We start from the raw sequence: 26146 nt of genomic DNA, 5'->3' as shown, positions 1-26146 counted from the left end.
CCATTGATCCTGCGGCCTGGCACAACCTAGAGGGCCAGGCGAACAAGCGACATCACAAGCGACGCCAAGTCATTTTCCCACGTCCCTCCCGCGCCCCCTCCAGGCCTCCCGGGGCAGAAGCGCACGCGCAGCTCCGCTTCCGGGCTCCGCTCCTCGCTACCCACAATGCTCTGCGGCAGCGACCTGTCGCAAAGGCCGCGTTTCTGCGGTGAGTAAGTGCCTCGCTTTCCGTGCGTTGCGGCGGCGACGGAGGCCCGTGTCCTCTTCCTTCTGCCGCGGGGCCAGATCCCCTGACGGTGTCCAACTGCGCTTAAGTCTGGCCGGTGCCATCTCTCTCCGCAATGCCCCCCAAGAAACAGGCTCAGGCCGGGGGCAGCAAAAAGGCGGAGCAGAAAAAGAAGGAGAAGATTATTGAAGTGAGTACCCACCCCCCCTCCCCCACTCATGCTGCGAGCCCTCTGGGAAGCAGCCTCCTGGTCCCCCGCTTATAGCTTCTGCTCGCGTCTTCCGGGGCGACGCGTCCCTCTGTTTGGCTCTTTGTGGCCCACTGCCCTTTCCCCAGCCCCGTGATGAAGCTCGCTGCCTCTCATCGCTATAGTGACGCTGTTGGCGCCCCCGCACCCAGCCTGTGCTTCTCCACCCACACGCCCTCCTTCACCGACCCTGGTGCTAGAGGGCACCCCAGCTCCCGTGCCAGCTTTCAGGGTTTTGTCCCTCGCCAGTCCTTAAAATTGAAGACGTTTCTAGGCTTGTGTTTTCAGAAAGTACGCTGAATGGGCTCGGGCCAGACTCCTTCTGGAAGGCCGGCTCAGGATGAGCCTTTGTGCTCCTTTTTTATGTATCGCTTAGGAGTATAGTTACTTCTTTCATGACAAAAAATTACCATTTCCTGGTTTTTGGATCCATTTCTAAACTGTTACAAGTTGCGTAGAGAGTGGAGGTTTCTTTAAGGTCGCAGCCCACCATTCTATTCTGTACGTAGCTCTTGATATATACAATGTGAATTACATCGAGCGTGGTTGAAAAGAGATTAAGTTTCTGTGTCACTAGCTGTGTTGTACCCGAATTTATTATATATATTCATTGAGTGCACTAAACCTGTATAGCCCTTTTAATGGCAGAGTAACACTGTTGACTTTCTTAAATGCTTTATATTTGCGTTCCAACCACCACCAGTGAGTTTCTGAACAGAGTGAACCATCAGTGATTTTTAAAGTGTTCTTCCTGAGCTTTGGATGTAATTGGAAGAAACCATGCCCATTTTTCTGCATGTGGCATACCTGTAATGGACAGTCTTTGTGGAATCGTTACTTTTTATTACAGATCGACCAAAATGCATGTTGGGTGTTTTGAAATGAGAAGTTTATTTATAAATGTTTATGGTTTTTAATATTTGGTATTTACAGCCTTGAAAAATACAATGAAAGCCCTGAGGGCTTCATAGTATAAACATATTCAGAACTTGTGTTTGTTGCTTTTCACATGATTTTTAAAGTTACTAGTTTAACGTGCCTGTGAAGAATTCTAGTAATCTTGGCCAAGTTCGAACTCTGAAGCAGAACCTGTGTTCTAATAGCCAATTTGTACTATTTAGAACTGTGATGAAGCACAGTCAGAACTTTAAAGGCAGAATGACTGTCATCTTCACATCTGTGTCTAGTATTATCTTTTTGAGCAATCTAAACTACTGGCACTTAAGTAGATCCCTGGGAATAGTGATCTCCTAGCATTCAGTGCTATGTTAATCAAGGACATTTTAGGGATGACGTTTTAGTTGTTATTTTTCTTTACTGAGAATGAATTAATATGATACAAAGTGAAATTTCTTTATAGACATGAAATTAAATGTTACCTGACAAACTACACCTCATGCATTATTGAGCTTTGACTGTGTGTAGTTATTTTTAATTGGTAGGAGTAGTATTTTTGTTTTAAGTAATTGTATATGAAAGTCATTGATAGTATTTACCAACTAAAAATGTAGATATATAATGGCTTTGTTCGTCTCATACAAGGTTATTCTTTTTTTTTTACAAATAGTTTATTGTCAAATTAGTTTCTACATAACACTCAGTGCTCATCCCCACGAGTGCCCTCCTCCATGCCCATCCCCCCCTCCCCCCACATCCATCAGTCCTCAGTTTTTGTCAGCATTCAAGAGTCTCTCATGGTTTGCCTCTCTCCCTTTCCCCCACCATTTCCGCCCTTCTTCTCCCCCTTGTTCCTCCGTCAAGTTCCTCCTAATCCTCCTATACGTGCACACATATGGTATTTGTCCTTCTCTGCCTGACTTATTTCACTCAGCATAACACCCTCAAGGTCCATCCATGTTGCTACACATGGCCAGATTTCATTGTTTCTCATTGCCATGTAGTATTCCATGGTATAGATAAACCACATTCATACAAGGTTATTCTTAAGGAAAAGAGAAAGCAACCTTAGTTTCATTAATGAAGCTTTAGCCAAAGAAAAATACCAAAAGACAGCTGCATTTCTTTCATTCTTTAACTGACAAAAAAATACCCTAACAGGTGAAATTAGCCTGTTCCCCCCACCCCATACGTTTATCATAAATGATGAGCACCTTTTTTTTTTTTTTTTTTTTATGGTAGCAAGGTTTTGCAGATGAAAATGTACTGCATGGATATTTACAACCACTGGAGAGGTACAACAATAATGTGAATTAGTGTTAAGTTTTATTATTTGTTGTGAAACTAGATTTATAGAGAAAATTCTTTTACCCACCCTGGTTAGGAAATAATCTATTCCTTTTTGTTAAATACTATAGTTTTTTTTTTTTTTTTTTTTTTTTAAACTTTGTTAAAGCCTTAACATGTCTTGATGGTTAGTGCATGGGGTTAAGGATGAAAATTGAGTAGCTGGGAGCTAAGACTGATATACTTCTCATCAGCAAAATGGAGCTAATTCCTATATTACAGAGCTGTGGGTTAAACGAGATGACATGTAAAATTCCTGACACATGACACATATCCAATAAATGGTAGCTACTATTATTTTTTAGTATTATAAATAAGAACTAGTTCGGGGAAATAATCAGACTGACCTATACTGTCTGTATAGGGCTTACCTTTTGTCACTTGAAATAATTTCTTTCTATTGCCTACATTTTTTTTCTTTCCGCCTTTGAATGCCCCCAAAATTTAAGAATTCTTGTGGATTAATAGGTACTTTTTTTCTGAAATGAATGTCAGAAAGCTTATGGTTCTATTAGACATTCATGCAGTTGTCCCAAATGGCATATACCACTTGCTTTCTTACAGGTAACATTTAATACACTGAAGTCAGCTTTGAGAAATAAAGGATTTGATTATGGAAAGAGAGAAATAATCTTTGGGTTTGGGACAAGTAAATAAAGGATGTCCAGCTAAGGACTTGTAGCAGCAAAGAAGTAGTATAAGGCACCTGTAGAGATGGTATCTAGATATGTAAAGGATGGAGAAAGAGAAATGATTAGTTGCCAGTGAAAAACTGAAGTCAAAGTCATCTGTTGATTACTTGAAGCTAGATTAACCAGCTGCAGAATATCTCTTGTATGAATGGACAACAAAAATATATGACAGTGCGTAGGGAGGGGTGGGGGTGCATGTGACCAATTAATGAAATAAAACAGTGCTAGCCTCTGCTTATTCTAGTGACCCAGCAGGTAGACCCCAGTTATCTTGGAGCACTAGTCAGTATTGACCTTCTTTCCCAACCCCTTCCAGTTTTTAGACATCTTGTTTAAGTAGTGGAGGCTGGCTGTAAAAGAAGAATGATTACATAATAAAGTGGGAAAGGGAAGAAAGGGTCCGTTTTTCAATGTTTATGTAGTTTTGAGAGAGAGAGACACAGAGTGCAAGCAGGGGAAGGGCAGAGATACAGAATCTGAAGCAGGCTCTAGGCTCTGAGCTGTCGTGTCAGCACAGAACCCAGTGAGGGGCTTGAACCCATGAACCATGAAATCATGACCTGCGCTGAAGTCAGATGCTTAACCGACTGAACCACCCAGGCACCCCAGAAAGGGTCAGTTTTAAGTCTGGAGTTCACTGAATGTTAAGGCTCTTGGATCCTCAGGGAGCCATCCTTTTTTAAGAAATACTACCTGTTTTCAGGTATTTTTCTCTGTCCGCTCCTCCTGCTCACACTCTTGTCTCTGTCTCTCAAAAATAAATATTAAAAAAAAATTTTTTTTTAAAGAAATACAACCTATTTTCTAAACTCCTTTGTATTCAGTTTCCCAAATCTGAAACACACACAAACACATACACACGTTGTTCCTTCCTTATAACTTAACCTTTGGGGCCTTATTGATCCAACAAGAACGACTATTTCTCAGTTTTATTTTAACCATGATTTGGATTTGATTGTAACCTCCAGTCTTCCTGTCTCCTATCCCCCTGACCCTCAAATCCAGGATAATCTTCAGGTAAATGTCCTAAATTCAAGAAAAAGGGAGAAAGTCCTTTTAAAGTATTCCAAATTATAAACCATTCTATTTTCAGTAGGTGTTGTGGTGTCCCAGATCAACAGTGTGGTATTCAGAAAGCTTTTTTTGTACCAACCTGCACAATAACCTAATTAGGTTTCTCTGGGAAATAGTTTTTCATGGTGGAAAGAACAAAGACTTTGCTTTGTCAGATATACCTTGGTTTAGATATCATCCTTGTCACTTAATAGTTAACGCTTAATGAGCCAAACACAGTTACCAGTGTGTTGGAGAAAGGAGAGAAGACAAGCCATCTACAAGTGTTAAACTTACACAGCTTCTTTAATTCTCTCAGTGAGACAAGTATTATCACCCTTTTTATAATTGAGGAAACAGGAACAGAGATTAAGTAACTTGCCCAAGGTTACTGAACTGGCCATTGGCAGAGCCAGGTTCCAACCTTCTAAGTCTGGCTATAGAGTTCTTACTGTTAACCAGTATGCTGTACCACTTCTTTGTAGTGAATCTTTTAGATTTCATAACAGTCCTAAGAGATTAGAGTTACACCCACTTTACAAATAAGAAAACAGTGGCAAAGAAGGTAATTTGCCCAGTTTTGCTTGAGATTAGAACTTTGGCAGTCTGACTTCAGAGTTTATAAATCGTCACAGTATATATTCTGACTTAAGAATTAATTGAACATTTCTGAGCTTCAACATTGAAGCTCATTCAACACTGAAGCTCACATTGATGTACAGAGTACACCACAGCATTGTTAAGAGGATTCAATAAAATAATATGGAGGTGTTTAGGTTTCGTGAATGCTAAATGGATATAGCCCCTGTCTGTGTGGAAAAAAATAATAATTTCTGAGCTCTAACCTAATTAGAGACTTTAAAAACACAACTCATTCATTATCTCTTTTAGGCTGGTTAATTATGTGCTAAAGCAGTGTAATTAAACCTGAAAAACTGTTTTTCTTCAGGCACCTGGAGCTTATATATCTCCACCAGAAGCTGTTGTCATGAGTACTTTTTTCTAGCTGGTCAAGTCCCCTTAAAGGACTTTTGTCTTTCTAAATCTTTATATGTCAGTATCTGCCTTGTTATTTGGCCTTGTTTGTTCATAGTTTGTTTACTTTCTGTGGTTAACGTGTGGGGTATGGTTGAACTCCAGTTATGCTTTAATCTGGCAACACATATATAGATGCTGTTGAACTTTTGATCCTGATTTTTTTTTAATCTTGGATTTTCCATCTTCCCTGTGCCCCCCCCACCATGAGAGCTCACTTTTTGTAAAAGTATGGCGTTTCACGCTAGTTGATGTATGTCCTCACCTTTGAATGTCGTATTATACTTGACCATCTTTTCTTCTTACTGAATTGACTGTTAAATTTTCTTACCTATAAAAACAAGGAAACCAGCCATTTCAGCTTGTATGTACCCCCTATCTTTTTTTATATATACACGTTATAGAAAATTCTTGTAGAACTTTGTAATATGGGATATAAAAACATGAGGATAGAAATTTAAGTAGGGCAAAGTGGAATTTTGATACATGAATGGATACAGATGTGATGAATGAATAAGAAGAATCTTCTAGAGCTAACCTCCTCTTCAACTCTGTAGTCTTAAGAACATAGATCTATTTTACTGATTTTGAGATTTTACGAAGTTACGTTGTGTTGGAATGTCTTCAGATACTTAATCCTGTCGATACTGTTTGTCATTTCCAGTTTGCCCACTTAGATATTCTTTACTATGTAATACTTTTCTTCATATTATCTTGTCCCTTCCCTCAGAAATAATACCAAAATAAAGGCTTCAAAATAGTCCATTTATTTCAGACTAAATTCCTCTCGGAGTTTGTCACGTGCCTTTCAAAAGTAAAGACCTTTTTGCCTCTTCTTCTCTTTTCAAACCTACCCATAAACAGGAGAATGAGAAAGCGATGCAAACTCCTTTATAAAATTAAACATCTAGGGGCACCTGGGTGGCTCAGTCATTTAAGTAAGTGTTCAACTTCGGCTCAGGTCATGATCCTTGTGACTTGTGAGCTCAGTCCGCATCAGGCTCTCTGCCCTCAGCGCAGAGCCTGCTTGAGATCCTGTCTCCCTCTCTTTCTCTGCCCCTTCCCCACTTGTGCACTCTCTCAAAAATAAATAAACATTAACACAAATTAAACTTCTATTTGAACTGCAACCTACAAAGATTGGTAGTGCATGGATAAGTGGGTAACTGGCTCAGCAGAGCAGAGCATTCAGGCTTGATTGCCACCTAGGATTGTGTCATTGAGAATCAAGTAGATTTGCTCTGCAGAATTCTGGAAAAGCTCAATAATGGGAGGCACTGGTTAGTGCAGAAGGTGAGAGGCTGAAAACTGAGGGTTACAAGTCTTAGAAGTCGCTAATGGTTCCGATCTGCGATCACTAAGCCAGATAATTTTCCCAACAAGAATCAGGGGTAAAATCAAGAAACCCCTCTGTTTCTGGAACTCTAGACACAAAGGAGGTGGAGAGAGTAGGAGGGGGGGTGGATAAGATATGAGACTGAAAGGAGTCTGTGCAATGAACTAAGACACTCTCTCCCACCTGGTTTCTTCTCTAGATCTTTAGTCAGTCTTAATGCACTCCTAGCTAGAGGATCCTTCTCCAGAGAAACAGAAAAGCCATTAAAAATAATAAATACATTAATTAATTAATTAAACAAACAAACCAGATACCAGTATTTGGTGGTTTCCTAACAGCCTTGCCATCCATTCATCCAAGGGTGAAGCCTGCTAGTCAAGCCTCCTGTATTAGTTTCCTAGGGCTCTGTAACAAATTGACACAAACTGGGTGACTTGAAACAACAGAAATTTATTTTCTCACAGATGTAGGAGTTAGAGGTCTAAAATCAAGGTGTAAACAGGATATTACTCGGTCTCAAAGCTCTAGGAAAGCATCTTTTCTTGGGTCTTCCAAGATTCTAGTGGCTTCTGGCAATCCATGGCATTCCTTAGCTTATACCTGCTCATACACACACTCAAACTTGTGGGGTGGTTTCTGGATGTTTTTGTACTACATGCTTCTGAATAGATAGCCAAAGATCACCATTAGTGCCTTGCAGGTAATAAGCATTCCATATGTGATAGCTGCTATCATATTAATAGCTTTCTCAAATTACTATATTAATATTCCAGATTTAAATAAGGTATTGCTTTTAATTAGTTGTGCTTCAATTTTGGTATTTCCATTTTAACAACAGCTAGGAATGTGTACATTTCAGTAGTTTGAGTTCTATAAATTTAAATGACTATAGGTCCTGCAGGCTCAGCATGCAAATCTTGATCCTGGCGTTGTAAGTTTGAGGCCCACATTGGATGTAGAGATGACTAAAAATAAACTTTAAAACAATTAATTGTTTGGAGAAGATAACTGTTACCAAAACAAAATAGTGCAGGACTTAATGTATCTTATGCAGTATTTATCAACATGTGTTTAATACTATATAATCCTTAGGATACTCTGAGAAGAATGCATTCTGAGGTAAAGGAAGATTTGGAATTACTCCATACTATATCCCTTCTGGTAAAGGCTCTAAGATATTGTATGCTTAAGAATTAAAAATACTGTTAACCAACCTTTTCCTAAACTTACTTTAGGTCCTCTTGTCTTGTATCACAAGTAACAGGTTTATTATTGATAATTGTAAGTATGTATTGAATTGTAAAGAATCCTGGGTCATATGTTGCCCTTGACTTGACTTAGTGTTTTACATGTCTGTAGAGCATAAGAAAGAACAGTTTTCTTACCAATAAGTAAATGAAAGAATGACTTTTAGATATGACTGAAAAAAAAAAAACATAAAAAATAATATAAATTGCTAAGATGTTTCTATACTCTTTCTCATTCAGGATAAAACTTTTGGTCTAAAGAATAAGAAAGGAGCAAAGCAACAAAAATTTATCAAGGCTGTCACTCATCAAGTTAAGTTTGGTCAACAAAATCCACGCCAGGTAAATAACTTAAATTTCTGCATTTTTTCCTATGAATGTAATAAGGCATCTGTTACAGTTAAAAGTATTTGGTATGGTAATTTTATTTCAAAATGTAACCCTCCTCTAAAAGTTTTCTGCATCTTCCTTTTGTTACTCAACAATACCTTAGATACACCTCCAAGCCATTTTGATATAGCTCTAATTTGTTCTAATGGCTGTGTACTATGCCACCATGTGGATGTGCTGTATCCATCTATTTCAACTGTTTATAAATGATCACTTTGTTTCCAGCGCTTTGACACTAAGAACAGTTCTGCAAGTTGTATCCCCGTACATGTGTTCTTACAGGCATTTGTGCTTTTATTTTCTGTGGCGTAAACTATCTGTGACACATTCCTAGATCAAGGAAAATGGATTTCTAACTTTAATAAATTAGGTCACTCTCTGTAGAGATTGTAATACTTCCCATTTTCATTTGCAGTGCATGAGTTATAGGTACTAAAGTTCTTTTTAAGGTTTTCCAACCTGGTAAGTATAAATTGAGATCTCATTTTTACTTTGTTTCCCTCACTACTAGTGGGTTTGAGTATCTTTTCTTTTGGTTTGGTTTGGTTTTTTGTTTTGTTTGAGTATCTTTTAATATGGTTGTTGGCTGTCTGAGTTTGTACTTCTCTGACTTGTCTATTCCTATCCTTTGCTTTTCTGGTTATTTGTCTTTTTCTTGTCAGTTTATGAGAGATACTTTATGTCTGCATTACAGATAATTTGTGATGTTTCTGTTATATTTGCTATACAACAATTTTTACTTTTTGTATTGTTAGATATGTCTAGATTTTTTAAATAGTCTGTAGCCCTGGATCATGTATGTTTTTCTTACTTTATAGTCTGTAATTTGTCATAAATTTATTTTATATGTCACAACGTTAATTTTCTTACAAATGAATAGCCACTCATACCAGCATCATTTACCACTGAATTGAGATACTATGTATAGTATCTTTACTACTGACGTGTAGTAAAGTCTCAAATATGTTAGGATCTATTTCTGGATTCTCTGTTCTATTTATTATCTGTCCCTAAACTTGCATCACATTGATTTTGATTATAGTGACCTACTGACATATTCTGTTAGATATTAAAGGGAGTCCTGGGGCGCCTGGGTGGCTTAGTCGGTTAAGCGTCCGACTTTCGCTTAGGTCATGATCTCGCGGTTCGTGGGTTCGAGCCCCGCATCGGGCTCTGTGCTGACTGCCAGCTCAGAGCCTGGAGCCTATTTCAGCCTGTGACTCCCTCTCTCTCTGACCCTCCCCTGCTCACGCTGTCTCTCTCTCTCTCCTAGAAATAAAAAAAAAAATATATATATATATATATAATAAAGGGAGTCCTTCCCCCAAATGTTACTCCGCTTATATTTTTCTTGGCTATTCTTAGACATTTATTCTTCCATATGACTTTGAAATAATTTTATCTATTGGCAGTGCATTCAGAAAGTCCCTTTTCTTCATGTTCTTTAGATCTTTCACTTTCTTGAGTTTAAGATTTTACAGACCTGCATCTTTATTTTAAAAAATAGTTTTTTCACCACTCTGTTCTCTTCCTTAACTTTAGGAATTACTTTTTTTTTTTTTTTTTATCTGAGAGTATCAGAATATATATTTGTGATCCCAGTCTGAAACAAATTTCTCTCGCTCGGATTATCTCTTTAAATTAGTGCCTCCAGCATTTCTCTTTGTCTTACACCCAACTTGATTCTACAGCCAAATACTATTGATCCTCCATGTTGCTGATTTAGTAGCCTGGTTTAATAAAAACGCATGCTCAGACCTTGGAGTCAGATCCACTTGAGTATGATCCCCCAATCTTATTTGTTATATGATCTTAAATTATTTAGTGACACTAGTCTTAATGTGTACAGTGGAAGGGTACTTATCCTTGTAAGGTTCCTGTGGTGGATAAATGAAAACATAATGTAAATCTTCTGGTGTAATACAGGTGTGTGGAAAGAATTCACTTTCCTTCCCTTATCCCATTTTTCAGTCCTGTTCTGCTCTCTGTTTTTTTCCTTGTGGGAAATACATTGACTGGTAATTTTATTTTTCATAGGCCTGAGAAAGCCATAACTTTTGTGGTGGTGGTAATTGGGATTGGTACATTCAGGATTATATTTTTTGATAATTTCTTGGGTACCTGGGCTTTTATCTGTGAAATGAGCAACAGTCCTGCTGTTAGAGCCAGGCAGTAGGTACCCCACTCTAGGCCTCGTGCTGCAGAGGCTGACCCTACTTTCTTCTCCAGACATAGCTCTCCCAGAGGCAAGGAGTCAGTGAGGTCAAGGGGAGGTTGTACCATCCCTGCCTACAATAGATCAGGGTCTGCAAAGGTCATGTTACCCGCGTTTATCTCAGAGTATCCTGTGCTGCCAACGTGCCGGAAGTAGTCAAAGGAAGGGTGTGTTCACTTCAGCGGCGCATATGTGACAAAAGAAGTGCTAGGAGTGTGGATGGAGCCTGAATCCACACCACGTCCTCCCCCATACCTTCCACCTTTATGCACACACATGGTGGGATGAAATTCAGGATGAGAAGAGGAGGAGGAAGGGGTTGACTCCATGGACCTCCATGAGCCTGAGCATTTTAAATTTGAATCTGTCCTTCCAGGTCACAAGGTATATTTCTTAAAAAGAGGTACAAACCATATTTTATTTAGCATTAACTTGATTTCTAACTTAAATATATTTACAAAAACGGTTTATGAAGCCTCCATCGTGCTCTTGCTCTGGGCCCCATATATGTTTGAGATGTGCCTAGTGAGCAAAGGATACTTTTATTAGAGATATAATGACTTAAATTTTTTCTTTTTAAAAAATGTTTTACCATTTTTCTCTTTAAGCACGTCCCTTCACATGATGAGAGTCAGGATTTGGGATGTCTTTAACCTAGCATTTGGCCATTCCCTTCCTAAAGTTTCCTCTTTCTTGAATACTTTTTGTGCTGGATTTCCACCTATTTGATGTTTCTTGGACCCTTTTGTAGGCTTTTTAAATCTTCTGTTGGCTCATTTAATATTGGTATTCTTCAGAGAACTGTCCTCTGCTCCTGTCACTTTTTTTTCCTTGTCACTTCTTTATGCTGTCCTTGAGTAATCTCATATGCACTAAAGTTTTAATTATTTTCTATAAGCTATTTCTAAAATTTTTATTTTAAAGCAGACCCTCTCTCCAGGTATCAGAATCCCTGTCCAGTTGCCTTCTTATTAGCTCTATTCAGATGCTCTGTAAGCATCTCATACCCAGTGTGTCTAAAACTGAGCTCATCTCTGCTTTCTACCCTGAAACCTGTTCCTCCTGTATTCCCTGTCTCGTTTAACAGCACTAACCATAAATGTGATAATTCTAGACTCCACCCTCTCTTATATTTTATGTCTAGTCAGTCACTTAGTAGTGTCAGTTCTGCCTCCTGAAGAGTTCTGTCTCTCACTTCTCTCATCCTTTCTCCATCCTTGCTACTAATCCTTTTTTAAACTCTTGTGTTTTCTTGCCTACAGCAGTTGCATTAGCTTCCTAATTTTCTTTGCCATTCTTGGGCTCTTTCTAGTCCACTTTTCACACAGTTGCCATTTTGATCTTTATAAAACACAGTCTGATTATGTCTTACTTTAAGTCTTTGAGTTTTCCCTGTCACCTACTGATACAGTCCAAACTTCTCATTGCTGTTTCTCGTACCCTATGCCTTCTGGTCCCTGTATCTTTGCATTGGCCGGGTCTCTCTGCGTTCCTTTCCTTGCTCATCAGAAGAATTCATCCATAAAGTATTAGCTCAGTCTGATTTTCATAGGCATGTAGGCATTCCTTGTTCCCAGAGAACCACGTATTTTATTAGAGTTGTTGACATGTCTGTCTTCCCACTAAATTCTGAGCTTCTTTAAATAAGCATCTTTATCTTTTCATCTTTGTATTCCCTGTCATCTAACATAGGACCTGACATATAAATATTTGGATGAATCCTCTAATCATATTAGGTATGTAAATCGTGTGCCTGGGACCATGTCATATGTCATATTTGTTTTGTTTAATCTCCCACATTGACCTAGCTCAGTGTTTTCCCACAAGGGTACTGTAGGTATTTTGGGTGGCACATTTCTTTATTGTGTGGGACTGCGCATTTCCTAATGTTTGCATTTCTGATCTTCAAAACACACCCACATGTTTCTGGGGAGTGGGTGGTTGTCATAAGAAGAAAATCCCAGGTGAGAACCATTACTAAAAAGGCTGGGCATGTAGCAGATGCTTAATAAATGCTTATTGCTGTAAGCTTTTGAATATGCTTTTTACTTGGCATGGTACCATTTATAAATTTTTTTAAAAGTCAGCTGATACAAAATTTCGCAGTTTTGTTTAAAAGTTTAACCACACCATTTAATATATACTGAAAAGCCATTGTAACACTGATACTAAAAGGTAAGGACTATATACATGTAAATGTGTGAATGTTTTTGTTATGTTAGTGATGCTATAATGTACTATTATATAGTGAAAACAATTTTATTATATGAAATCAAATTTACATTTTATACCTGGGAATATTATAGGTAGCACAAAGTGAAGCTGAAAAGAAATTGAAGAAAGATGACAAGAAGAAAGAATTGCAAGAACTAAATGAGCTATTCAAACCTGTAGTTGCTGCTCAAAAAATAAGTAAAGGTAAACTTTAAATGTCAGAGTATTATTTTTATCAAATATAATTCATGTTTAAAAACTCTTAATTTATTTTACAAATACACAGACAAAAGAAAAATAATAGAAACAGACCCATAAATTACAGAGAACAAACTGATGGTTGCTAGAGGGAAAGGGACCGGGGGACAATGGGCAAAAGGGTGAAGGGGCGTGGGAGGTATAGGCTTCCACTTATGGAATGATGACTAAGTCATGGAGATAAAAGGTACAGCATTGGGAGTGTAGACAGTGGTATTGTAATAGTGTTGCATGGTGACAGATGGCAGAGACACTTGTGTTGAGTGTAGCATATGGACTTGTCAGATCGCTATGTTGTACTCCTGAAACTAATGTAACATTGTGGTATCAACTATACTTCAGTTAAAAAAACTCAATTTGTTTTCATGTATATTTTATTTAGATTATAAATCAATGTGTCTGCTATGGAAATGATACTTCCTTTGTCAAAATCTGTATCAATGACTTTTTTATGGTTCCTCTATATACGTGCTCAGCTATGTGAGCCCTCCACTTAAGGCAAAATTAAGGATTAGACAGTCCACTAGTTGATTTATAATATACATTCTTTGATGGTGGCCAAGGCTAACCTATAGTTCTATAAATTGTAAGTTCCAAACTCTTGGCAGTATACCTACATGTATATTTCTCTTTCGCCTCTGCTTCATTGACTTCAAGTAGACAATTACTATAGAATACCTATGAGTTTGTTTGGTTTCCCGCCCCTGGAAATAAGAGTAAGACTGATAAATAGAATGATGGTAAGAATAAACAAATACATATATAAAATGCTGTAGAAGGAGGGGCGCCTGGGTGGCTTAGTTGGTTAAGCGTCTGACTTTTGCTTAGGTCATGATCTCGCGGTTCGTGGGTTCAGGCCCTGCGTCGGGCTCTGTGCTGACTGCCAGCTTGGAGCCTGGAGCCTGTTTCAGAGTCTGTATCTCCCTCTCTCTCTGACCCTCCCCTGCTCACTCTGTCTCTCTCTCTCTCTCTCTCCTAGAAATAAATAAAACATTTAAAATAAAATAAAATGCTGTAGAAGGGACTTTAAAGATAAGTGGTATTTTCCTTTCACATCAGTGAATGGAAATAACAAGTTCACCAACAGTAATTATATCTCAGATAGAAGCTATACTTTTGTGACCTAGCAGATTCTAATACAAATACCGTGTGCCATTCGACATAGGTGCAGATCCCAAGTCCGTGGTGTGTGCATTCTTTAAGCAAGGACAGTGTACTAAAGGAGATAAGTGTAAGTTCTCTCATGACTTGACTCTGGAGAGAAAGTGTGAAAAGCGAAGTGTTTACATTGATGCAAGAGATGAAGAACTTGAAAAAGGTATTTTTTTAAGACCTTTTCTTAAAGATATCTTTTGGTTGTTACTAGCATATTTAGTACTTGAAGAATATTTTGGTCTTAGGACTGTGTTTGTAAAAAATAATAATAACAATTGTTTTTCATAAAATCTGAATTTATAGCATTATGTCCTTGATTAAGGGAATTTTGGATTTGTCTTACTCTTTCTTCCAATACCACCTTCTTCTTTCTCTAAACTAAGGATTTTGGTAAATAATTTCATAACACTGTTTATTCCTATTTGTGGTGTAATTTAAAGAAAATGTGTTAGGTCATAAGTCTTATGACACAGTTTTCCTGTTTAAGGAGATATGCAATATGTTTTGGGAACAGTAGATAAAATTACAGTATTTAGTCTTCATATCTCTTTTTACTTAGATACTATGGATAATTGGGATGAGAAAAAACTGGAAGAAGTAGTGAACAAGAAGCACGGTGAGGCGGAAAAGAAAAAACCAAAAACTCAAATAGTATGTCCTTTTCTTGAATTGAGTTGCTGTGATATTTATCATTAGGGAGAATTATGTGGCAAGGTATTTGCTGCTGTTTTCTACTGGATTATTTTTTAAAGTATTGACTCTTTTGATAAAGTACATCAAGCTTTGTTTTTGAAATTTACAGTAGATTCTTAATTCAAAAGTTAACCATGAAAACTGCATGACTAAAGTTCTCAAATGCCATTTTCTAAGGTGATTTTACTTTCTCTCAAATATGGATGAACACAGTCACATATTCAGATAAGAATTCTTTCCTTATTTTTTGTGCAAAATGAATGAAAGGAGGATTGATAAATACTCTGTTTTAATGGTAGGTAGACTTTAAATCAGGAAGGTGAAAACATTGTGACATTATGAATTACAGAATGAGCTTTGGGTAGGTAATGGCCCTAGTATTCCAGAAAATTTACTTTAAAAATCGATGCCTATTTCTCAGACCTTCCATTCATGTCCACGTATTTATTATGTAGGGCAATTACGATGAAAAAACTTTGGTGTGCTAGGAAATTTCCAAATACCAGTTTAACTTATATATGTTGTATTTTTTCAGGAAAAGCATATTGCTAGTTAGTCAATTTTTTTCTATTTATTTCCAAATTTTATTACCTAAGGCTTCAATACAATTGTATTTTGCACCAAAAGTCACTATCCTTTGTGTTCCTTTTGTACCTTGCTTCTTTCTCCCTTCATCGATGTGAGAGATTGCCTGTAATTTCAAATAATGTATCATTATTGTACATAATTTGTTTTTAGGGAAGATCAAACCAAAACAAAATCATTGTTTTTAGTTTTTTATAACCACTTATATTTTTTCACTTATTGAAAAATCAGACTTGGAATATATTTACAAAGGCTAAACTGAGGCATATCCTTTTGTATAATTCAGAATTTGGAACAACTTTGAAAATAAAAATTTTATGTAGATCCTCTCTAAAGGTAGTTTACCATTGTATTAAGAATTTTAAGATTATATGTACATTTCTGGGGCTCCTGGGTGGCTCACTTGGTTAAGCGTCCAACTTTGGCTCAGGTCATGATCTCACAGTTTGCGGGTTCGAGCCCCACATCAGGTTCTGTGCTGACATCTCAGGGCCTGGAGCCCGTTTCACATCCTGTGTCTCCCTCTCTCTCTGCCCCTCCCCCACTCATGCCCTGTCTCCCTCTATCTCAAAAATAAATAAAACAAACAAACACAAAAGATTATATGTACATTTCTGCACAAAGTGTGCTCTGTACATAAGTGAGTAGCATAAGGTTGTTAGTAAGAAATGTACTTGTTCCATATACTTCAGCATTTACCTTGGAAGTAGACTGCACTGAGCCACTACTTGTGAATATTATTGTCTCTATAGGTGTGCAAACATTTCCTTGAAGCTATCGAAAACAACAAATATGGCTGGTTTTGGGTATGCCCTGGAGGTGGTGATATTTGCATGTATCGTCATGCACTTCCTCCTGGATTTGTATTGAAAAAAGACAAAAAAAAAGAAGAGAAAGAAGATGAAATTTCATTAGAAGATCTAATTGAAAGAGAGGTAACTAGAATTTTTTTCATACTATGAAACTAAAGCAGTATTTATTGGGAAATTAAAATGTTTACCACTTGGGGGCATTAGCATGTTATGAAAGGGAAGGAAAATATCCTTTTCCCAAAGTTGCCGTACTCTTTATTTAGTTATTGGTGTATGTCTAAAATGTAAACTTAGCCATAATCGTTAGCCTATCATGACATTAATTTTAGGATTATGAAATAATTTCTAATGCCATTGGTTTATCAAATAAATTCTTTCTGTAAGATTGATATACTAGTATATTAATTCATTAAAATAGTATTCATATTGATTGAACTGGAAGTTTTAGATGTTTTTCCTGATTTCTTATTACTAATCAAATGTATTAAAGGAGACCACTCCTACAGTTTCTCAGTTGCATGTTTTATCATCATTCCTGGACTCAAATCACTCACTCTGTTGATAGAGGGGAATGTGTCTCATTGAAGAGAATCTTCCGTTATTCATTTCTGGCTCAGCACAAAAGAGTTTACTCCATGAGAGAGTAGACGGGGCAACTGAGTTAGTAGATACAGCTTTTGGGAATGGCAGGAAAATGTTAAGAATATTGGAAATACTAACTAGATTTAGGGTTGTATATTTCAAATTATATCGAATTTTCCTTCTTTTGGTTAATCTAAGTATGTTGTATAAATGTTTAAGGTTGGGATTATATACATTTGTTCTTAAATGGTCATATTGTTTAGTGTCTCACAAGAGGCAATATGCTGTGATAGAAAATACAGACTTCAGAGTCAGGTATATTTGAGAATGTTTGTATCCTAGTTCTACCACATATTAGCTGTTAACCTTTGGTAAATTCTAATCACTTTCTGTTTGCTCTTTTGTGGAGATCAGGGTGGTAGCATATGTGTATAAAGCATTTAATCCAGATACCTGGCAGATGGTCAGCAAGTATTATTTTTCTATTCATTTATTACTTGATTATTGGCTCTGAGGAGCAGATGATGTTTTTGCTTTGTTTTATCCTTATCTCCTGAGGAACACAAATGAAACTTGGATATTGTCATAGTGTTTTTCGTATTTTTTGTTTTCAGCAGTTGCTTATGTTAAAACAATTTCTCATGACAAGTTTTACTCACTTTCAATTTTGAAAAGAAATCCAGCTCAGGATAATATATTTTACTGCATTTAGAAATGTTTATTTTTCTGGGGCACCTGGGTGGCTGAGTCCTTTGAATGTCCGACTCTTGATTTCAGCTCAGGTCATGATCTTACAGTTTGTAAGATTGAGCCCCACATCGGACTCTGTGTTGACAGCATGGAACCTCCTTGAGATTCTGTCTTCCTCTCTCTTCCTCACCTGCACACACGCTTGCGCTTTCTCATAATAAACATTAAGATAAACATTAAAAGAAATTAATGTTTCTCTCAGAATACACATTAAAAAATGTCTCTCTGGACACTGATTTTGCTCATTGCTACATAAAATGAAAATAAGTCAATTTATTCTAAATTTGATGTCTTAACAGGCACAGGTAAAGACTTGCTGGAAGAGAAAACTTTTAAATACTGCTAAAGGTGATTTTTTTGGGGAAAAAAAAACAAAACAACTCTTTTATCTTTGCAGCGTTCTGCCCTAGGTCCAAATGTTACCAAAATCACACTAGAATCTTTTCTTGCATGGAAGAAAAGAAAAAGACAAGAAAAGATTGATAAACTTGAGCAAGATATGGAAAGAAGGAAAGCAGACTTCAAAGCAGGGAAAGCATTAGTGGTATGTCCCAAACTCACCTGAGTAGATTATTCTTTCTTTCATTTTATAATTTCTGTGCCATGCAATAATTTATTGTAATTTACTCATATATGCGTCTGAAATCAATGACCAAGAAATGTTTGAAATTTGCCCTGAGTTGATATATTTGTTTATCTGAATAGATTAGTGGTCGTGAGGTGTTTGAATTTCGTCCTGAACTGGTTGATGATGATGATGAGGAAGCAGATGATACCCGTTACACCCAGGGAACAGGTGGTGATGAGGTAAGAAGCAGCTTTGGCACCTCATCTGCTCATGCTGATGGAGAGAAACAGTAGAGAATAACAGAGTAACATGGTTAAGAGTACAACGCTGGGACATGGGTTCAAATCCTGACTCTAACCTAGGAAATTACCTATACAGTAGGCCTCCACCCTTCTCTGTAATAAAGACATGCAGGGCACTTGTGAGAATTAAATAGGTTAATAAAATTACAGTTCTTTATAAAGAAATTAGAACAGTGACTGGTATACTTAAGTACTTGTATGTATTAGCTGTAAAAACCATGTGTTTTATTTTCCGTTTAAAAGAAAAAGAGATTTGTTTTTTAATATTTTATACTGAAAAAGGAAGTACAGAGTAGGAAGCAGGAGACAACCACAGAATCATTTAGTTATAGACAAACATAGCTGACTATTCATTTTTGGTATAGCATAAAATTCTGACTTCTGTCTTTGAGTTGAAAGTAAAAACATCATATTCTATATGTCAGAGGAAGAAGCTTGAAATATGGCATTGCTTCTCTTTTTCTCAAGAAGTTTAGAAAAAGGAGTGAATTTTGACAGTTGTCAATCATTTGTTTTCTCTTGGTATTAGTAAAAATTTTGTTTCACTAAGATAAATGTCAGAGATCAAAGGCAAGTAATTTATGAAAACTGTCCTCATGAGTAACAACTTTCTTTTCTATGTTTTTAAAGGTTGATGATTCTGTGAGTGTGAATGACATAGATTTAAGCCTGTATATCCCAAGAGATGTAGATGAGACAGGTATTACTGTAGCCAGTCTTGAAAGATTCAGCACATATACTTCAGAAAAGGATGGTAAGTATACTAACTTATGTGTAATTTGTAGAACTAGGAAGTTGTCTAAAGCGGCAAGGGGGTAGTTTCGGGTAGTGTCGACCAGACTGGCAAACTTAGATGCCTGCAGGGACCAGACTGACAACAAAAATGTGTGGTTTGACTGTATACAGAAGTAGTGAGTAGTGTAACCTGTAGAAATGGGTGACTGCGTGGATATTGAAGCCATTAACTGAAACTAGGAGGGCACAGAAACGAGTTTGGAGATGTAGGTCATCAGTTTGGGATCTCATGAGTTTGAGATAATTTGATTATCAAAAGTGGCCTTGTCTAGGATACTGTGTAGATATTCTCAGGAGGAAAACTTGAAAATCATATCATTGGTAGCTCAGAGTAAATGAACTCACCCAGGCATGATACCTAATGATGAGAGCATTCTAGAACACACTGCAAAACATCAGTGTTCTGGAGTAGTCAAAAGAGGGAAAGCTTAGGGAAGACACTAGAAAGAGGAAAATTAAGAAAGAAGAGTTTCAGAAAAATCAAGTAGGATGAGAACCGGAAATAGTTCCTTAGTTGTAGTTAGGGAAGAAGTTGTAGGAATAGGATACCAGTTCATCAGGACTGCAATGATATGAGGAATGAGGAGAAAAATAAGTACATATGTAATGGTGCCTTGATGGAAGACTTTGAAGAGAAGTAAAAGTTTGCCATGGTTAACCTGAGAGAAAAAGCTAGAAAGAATACTAAGGCAAAGGTTGAGAGAACAAAAACAAAACTTATTTTTACAAGAAAAGAATTCAAGTTATGACTTGAAACCTGGCTTGTACTCCTGAGATCTGAGTGCCATGAGATAATACTGTCTTCATGCCAATCTGAAGATCGATTTGCTCCTTTTACAAGTAGGACTTTGGTGACGGTAGGCATAATTGCAAGTACTTCTGACGCTATAATCCCTGAGATTTTTGTCATCAGAGCTGTTGGAAATAGCTAAAATCTACATTAGGCTATTAAAAATTATCTTTGGGTAAATATTTGCGTCATGAACATGAAAAGACTGCATTTTTGTTATCTCAGTCTTTTTGAACCTGCAGAAATGAAGCTGCATAGCTATAGTCTAGGTTATTTTTTCACAGCTTGATGACAGGATGAAATGTTTTTGGATTCACATGTATTTGCACCATTACAACTAGTGTGATTTAACTGCTGTTCCCCAATCCAAAAGCTAAGTAGCTGCTTAAAACATTTTTTGATTCCATAATTATTTATTCAAACAAAATAATACATAGAAGTTGACTGCTTAAAAATCTAATTGCTGGGTCATGTAGGAAATACAAAATTGTATAAGGTAAATCTTGCTCTCAAATGTATAAAATGTTAAGCAGTTAAATGTCTGTATAGTACAAAACATCGTTACACTAAGTATAGTTAATTGGCACAAATAAGCTTGAGAAAGAAAGTTCTCAATGGAATAATCTTTGGGAAGACTTTCATGGAAAAAGGAAAAGAAATGTAGTATAAAGGCTGTGACTGTCAATTGCTAATGGAATCATATTTTTTGTTTCTGGGCCTTACTGATTTCAATATTTATTTTTAGAAAACAAGTTAAGTGAAGCTTCTGGAGGTAGGGCTGAAAATGGTGAAAGAAGTGATTTGGAAGAGGACAACGAAGGGGAAGGACAGGAAAATGGAGCCATCGATGCTGTTCCTGTTGATGAAAATCTTTTTACTGGGGAAGATTTGGATGAACTAGAAGAAGAATTAAACACACTTGATTTAGAAGAATGACACCAAACAAGTTTGAAAAAATTAAGCCAGCTCAGCATGAATTGAAATTGACTACAGTAATTTTTTTCCACCTAGAATTCTTCAACAGGATGTTTATTTCCCATGCTGATTCTGGAGGGCTTACTCTCCTCCCAAAAAGGAATATTCTCCCTACGTCTTGTCTTCTGACTTTGGCTACATCTCATAGTAAGTTCAGAGTAGTTCATGATAAATTGAAAATATAATGGTCATTGCAGAAATGATTGTTGTAACTGTCCATTCAAGTAGGAAGTGTAACTGCTTTTCCAGCTTTTGATTTTCATTGGGCATGTATTATAAGAACAACATAAATTAAAATTTAAAATACCTTTCATTTAATGCAGTTTTTAATGAGTGATTTCATTTCATTTGTATTTATATGTTTAAAAGACTAAAATAAGAGCACTGTATTTCATAAAGAAACTGCATTTGCAGTTTCAGTATTGTATATCTTGTGACTATGAGATGGACATTTAAAAGGAAACTTCTTTAACCTGACAGAATCAGCTGCAATGCCATGTGTTAAATTGTTTTAAATGTTTCCCTCTTCTTTTTTGCCAATAAAGTTGTAAATAAAGACCATCATACATTAAAATCCAAATATGGTACCTTTTTTTTAAAGTTTTTATATGAATAATTTCTAAAAATTTCTAGCTTGAGGATTTTAATGAAATATCTCTTTTAATAGTCACCACAGAAGGCACAAACATTTAAGGATTCTATTAATTGGTTAAGAAATACTGACAGCACTACGACGAGTTAGTAAACTATTATGAATTTGGCCTTAAGAAGAGACTATAGGTAATACTATAGGAAAGACTAATTCCTGAGTTGATAGATATCAACCTAATTAAATATCACCTACAGTTGAACAGAAAACTACTTAGGCATCATTGTGGAGTTCATGATGTTACAGTAGTACATACTAAAGTTTGGTTAGTATGAACGTGTGTAAACAAATCTACCAAAAAACTGAGCTGAGGGTCTTTGTTATTTAGTTCCCATGAGAAATTAGGGTGATAAATTTTTAAAAAATTTTTAATGTTTATTTTTGAGAAACAGAGTGTGAGTGGGGGAGGGGCAGAGAGAGAGGAAGACACAGAATCTGAAGCAGGCTTCAGGCTCAGAGCTGTCAGCACAGAGCCTGATGTGGGACTTCAACCCATGAACTATGAGATCATGACCTGAGCTGAAGTCAGATTCTTAACCAACTGAGCCACCCGAGTGCCCCTAGGGTGATACATTTTTAAATGGACATAATTTGCAAATGACAGATTTGTACTTGTTAACACCTTTTTATCATTTTTATTCAAATACTAATACAGTGCTGCTTTTGTTATTGGCAAGTATAAATGGATTTTAAAGCAACCAAGATAATAGTATTAATATGTCCGATGACCTGAGCCCTAATCTCATTACTGCCTCAGATAAATTGTATGATTTTTAAATCTGAATCTTAGTTTCTTCATCTTCCTATAGCAAAGTGCTTCTTAATTGTAAAACTTAGGAAAAGATTATTATAAATCTTGTCAAGTGATATTAAAGTTGATAATGAAATAGACTTCCTGTCAATTCAGCACTATTACTGTAATTGATACTTTTTAAATGTAGAACATGAGCCAAGTTTATTTCCCATATGCAGTGAAATTATACTGAAGTATTTTGCCTATAAGAAGACTTGCTTGAGTTTTAAATTTTTTATCTATGAAAGATTTGTTTCATTCTTTATTAAAAAAATTCTAAATGTTACTAATTATTATTGTAATAATGAAACCTTTTCAATATAATCCAGAGAGCTTAAATCTTTATAAAGCTATAACCCAAGTAATCTTTGTTTTTTACTTTGAAATTATCTAAAACTTTCCTGAATAATTATACTGACTTTAGACCCTATCTTTAGTCCATTTACTTTAGACTGTAAGGTGTGTGTGTGTGTGTGTGTGTGTGTGTGTGTGTGTGTGTGTGTGTGTAATGTATATGGTGTAAAGTATTACTCCCTAGGGGCACCTGGGTGGCTCAGTCTGTTAAGTGTCCCACCTCTTGGTTTTGGCTCAGGTCACGATCTCATGATCTCACAGTTCAGTGAGATCAAACCCCGCATCAAGCTTTGCTCTGACAGCTCGGAGCCTGCTTGGGATTCCCTCTTTCCCTCTCTGCCCGACCCCTGATCATGCTGCACAGGTACGTGCACCCTTTCTCTCTAAATAAATAAATAAACATTAAATAAATAAAGAAGTAGTACTTTACAGCAAACATATGATTTTGAAAACCCACATTTTCTTTAATAAGTGAGCCAAAGAGATAATGCTAGAGTGGAGGTAATTTTTGGTATCTACAATTCTTTATTATCTAAGGTGGTCTACTCCTATCTTGCCCTTAGGTTTCTTCCATTATAAATACAATCAATAAGTGCTCAGAGAATGCAAAAGCTTTTTTTTTTTTTAATTTTTATTTATTTCTAGGATAGAGAGAGACAGTGTGAGCAAGGGAGGGTCAGAGAGAGAGGGAGACACAGACTCCGAAATAGGCTCCAGGCTCTGAGCTGGCAGTCAGCACAGAGCCCGACGCGGGGCTCGAACCCACGAACCGCGAGATCGTGACCTAAGCGAAAGTCGGATGCTTAACCAACTAAGCCACCCAGGTGCCCCGCAAAAGTATTTTAATATGAGAAAGTCAAAGTACAAAATTAAATCTGCTTCTGAAATAACATATATTTCAGAGGCCAAGACATAGTTTTGTATTGTTCACAGTACAGTTACCTTATATTGGTACAGTAAATCTGAAATTGGCTCCTCTTTTCAAACCCATTTTCATATAACTTTAGTTTTTTTCTTACAAATTGTTCTTTTATGTAATTCCCATTATTAATATAATACATCTCTGTAGTCTAATTTCAGTTATAAGATGTAGCTTCATTTTAAAAGTTTGTGGTTTATGGGACATCTAGGTGGCTCAGTCAGTTGAGCATCTGACTTTGGCTCAGGTCGTATCTCACGGTTCATGAGTTCAAGCCACACATTGGATTCTCTGCTGTCAGTGTGGAGCCCACTTCAGATCCTCTGTCTAGCCCTGCCCTGTCTGTACCTCTCCTGCTCATGCTCTCTTTCTCTTAAAATAAAAAAAAGAAAAGAAAAACCAAAACATTAAAAGATTTGTGGTTTAGACGTTCAGAAACTTAACAATGCTAAGCCTTCCTCAGGAGGGGAACAATGGCTTTGCACTTACTTTCTTATAGTCTACAAAATGAGATTCTTTTCCCAAATGTAAGAACTCTTAATTTTCTCCTTAGTCTAGGAGATTTTATTAGTCTTCATTCTTTTTATCTTATTTACCATTTCTGTGGTAGTTAATCTCTAGAGAATACTAATGTTTTCAAAGGAACATACATCAGTTTCGTTCTGCATGTTCAGATTTCTGCCTGTGAATCCTTGAAATTATCTTTTTTATCTAAGTTTTAAGGATCTATGTATTTCAGTGACAAAGCTCATCAGTACCACTTTACTACCCTACATATTTTAAGAATTTTGTGATGTTCCCGTATTTATTTGATAAGTACTCATTTTGAGTAAACTTGTTTATAGCATGTATAGAAATGTAGTATCAAAGAATGTATCATTGAAAGTACTTGAGTAATGGAAACCCCTCAATTTAAAAATTTAGTGTATAGGGGTGCCTGGGTGGCTCAGTCAGTTAAGCGTCCAGTTTCGACCCAGATCATGATCTCACAGTTCGTGAGTTCAAGCCCCATGTTGGGCTCTCTGCTGACAGCTCAGAGCCTGGACCCTGTTTCAGATTCTGTGTTTCCCTCTCTCTCTGCCCCTCTCACACTTGTGCGCTCTCTCTCTCTCTCTCTCAGAAAATGAAAAAAAAAATAATAAAGTTAAATTTTAAAAAGTATAGTGTATAATAGACTGTGTAGATCACTTCATGATTGTGGATTATTGTATATATTGTGTGTATTTTACTTAGAAAAGTTCGATATAGAAGTAGAATCCATTGCATTAGTAGGAATGTTCATCCTTGAAATTTTACTCAGTATTGAATAGATAATGAAAATAAAGACTTAAAAAAGAAAGTAAAGACTGTAGTAACTATATCCTTTTCATTATTCTGTGAATTAACATGTGATTGAGAAGTCAGTTAATTTGACTATACCATATGTCACCCGTTAAGTTGTATTCAAGCTTGATTAACCAACTACATTGGTGGTTCAGTCATGGATCATTTTCTTCTAATATGCTAAGAATTATTAGCTATTCCTATACCTCTTGCCCTGATTACCTACCATGAGAGGGAAAGTAAATATTTTAATTAACCTTTTTTACCCTCCAGACCTATCTTCCACCCCTGTAGGGGGTAGAAATTAATTGCTAATAGCTTCAGCCTATTTATCTTCAATAAAAAAGTAGGACTTAAAAGAATTATGATATAATCTAGTTTGAGCTAATCATTGCTATTTGTTAATTACTGGATTGGTCTTCTAAAAATCCCTCCCCCTCAGTCCTTTAATGGGAAGGATAAAGCCTCAACTACCTAATATGCAGCCTTCAAGAACCCTTAGATGAGTGAAATGGCATATATACAGGAGACCCCATTAATCCCTGATACCCACCTCATTCCTCCTCTCCCCCAAGAAGATTTTTGGCAGCAAAGAATTCTTTTTAATTATTGATCATTCAACATTAGAGATCACTAAAAAGTTATTTAATTTGTAGATTTGTTACACAGGTGGTTTCAGATTGATAATATCTATAAAAGTCAACACCGTATGAAGGATAAAAGTTGATGCCCTTTATTTAAAAAGCCAGTAGAATCACAATTAAAAGTGACAGAGAAGTATCAAAACAGGTGAGTTATCTATAAGAAAATGGTGTTTAGAAGACTGGGAAGACATTCACTGGAACAAGTAGTCTTATGATGTGCTAATCATAGGACTCTGTCGGGGCAGCTAGGTGGCTCAGTCGGTTAAGTGCCCGACTCTGGCTCAGGTCATGATCTCATAG

General features: G+C 36.6%; 1 protein-coding gene across 1 annotated transcript; it reads left to right on the top strand.

Moving 5' to 3' along the window:
• The first annotated feature begins 201 nt into the window (after positions 1-201).
• On the top strand, positions 202-21744 carry ZC3H15 (zinc finger CCCH-type containing 15). Its single transcript, XM_039246572.1, has 10 exons — positions 202-416; positions 8321-8422; positions 12992-13103; positions 14323-14475; positions 14872-14963; positions 16343-16525; positions 18132-18278; positions 18440-18541; positions 19235-19358; positions 20935-21744. Exons 1-10 carry the CDS (start codon positions 342-344, stop codon positions 21123-21125), a joined length of 1281 nt encoding a protein of 426 aa, XP_039102503.1. The 5' UTR covers positions 202-341; the 3' UTR covers positions 21126-21744.
• Positions 21745-26146: the final 4402 nt, after the last annotated feature.

The sequence above is a fragment of the Hyaena hyaena genome, unplaced genomic scaffold (genome assembly GCF_003009895.1).
Source record: "Hyaena hyaena isolate Hyena2069 unplaced genomic scaffold, ASM300989v1 scaffold_283, whole genome shotgun sequence".
Classification (NCBI taxonomy): domain Eukaryota; kingdom Metazoa; phylum Chordata; class Mammalia; order Carnivora; family Hyaenidae; genus Hyaena; species Hyaena hyaena.
This window is presented reverse-complemented; position numbering and strand designations above follow the sequence as displayed.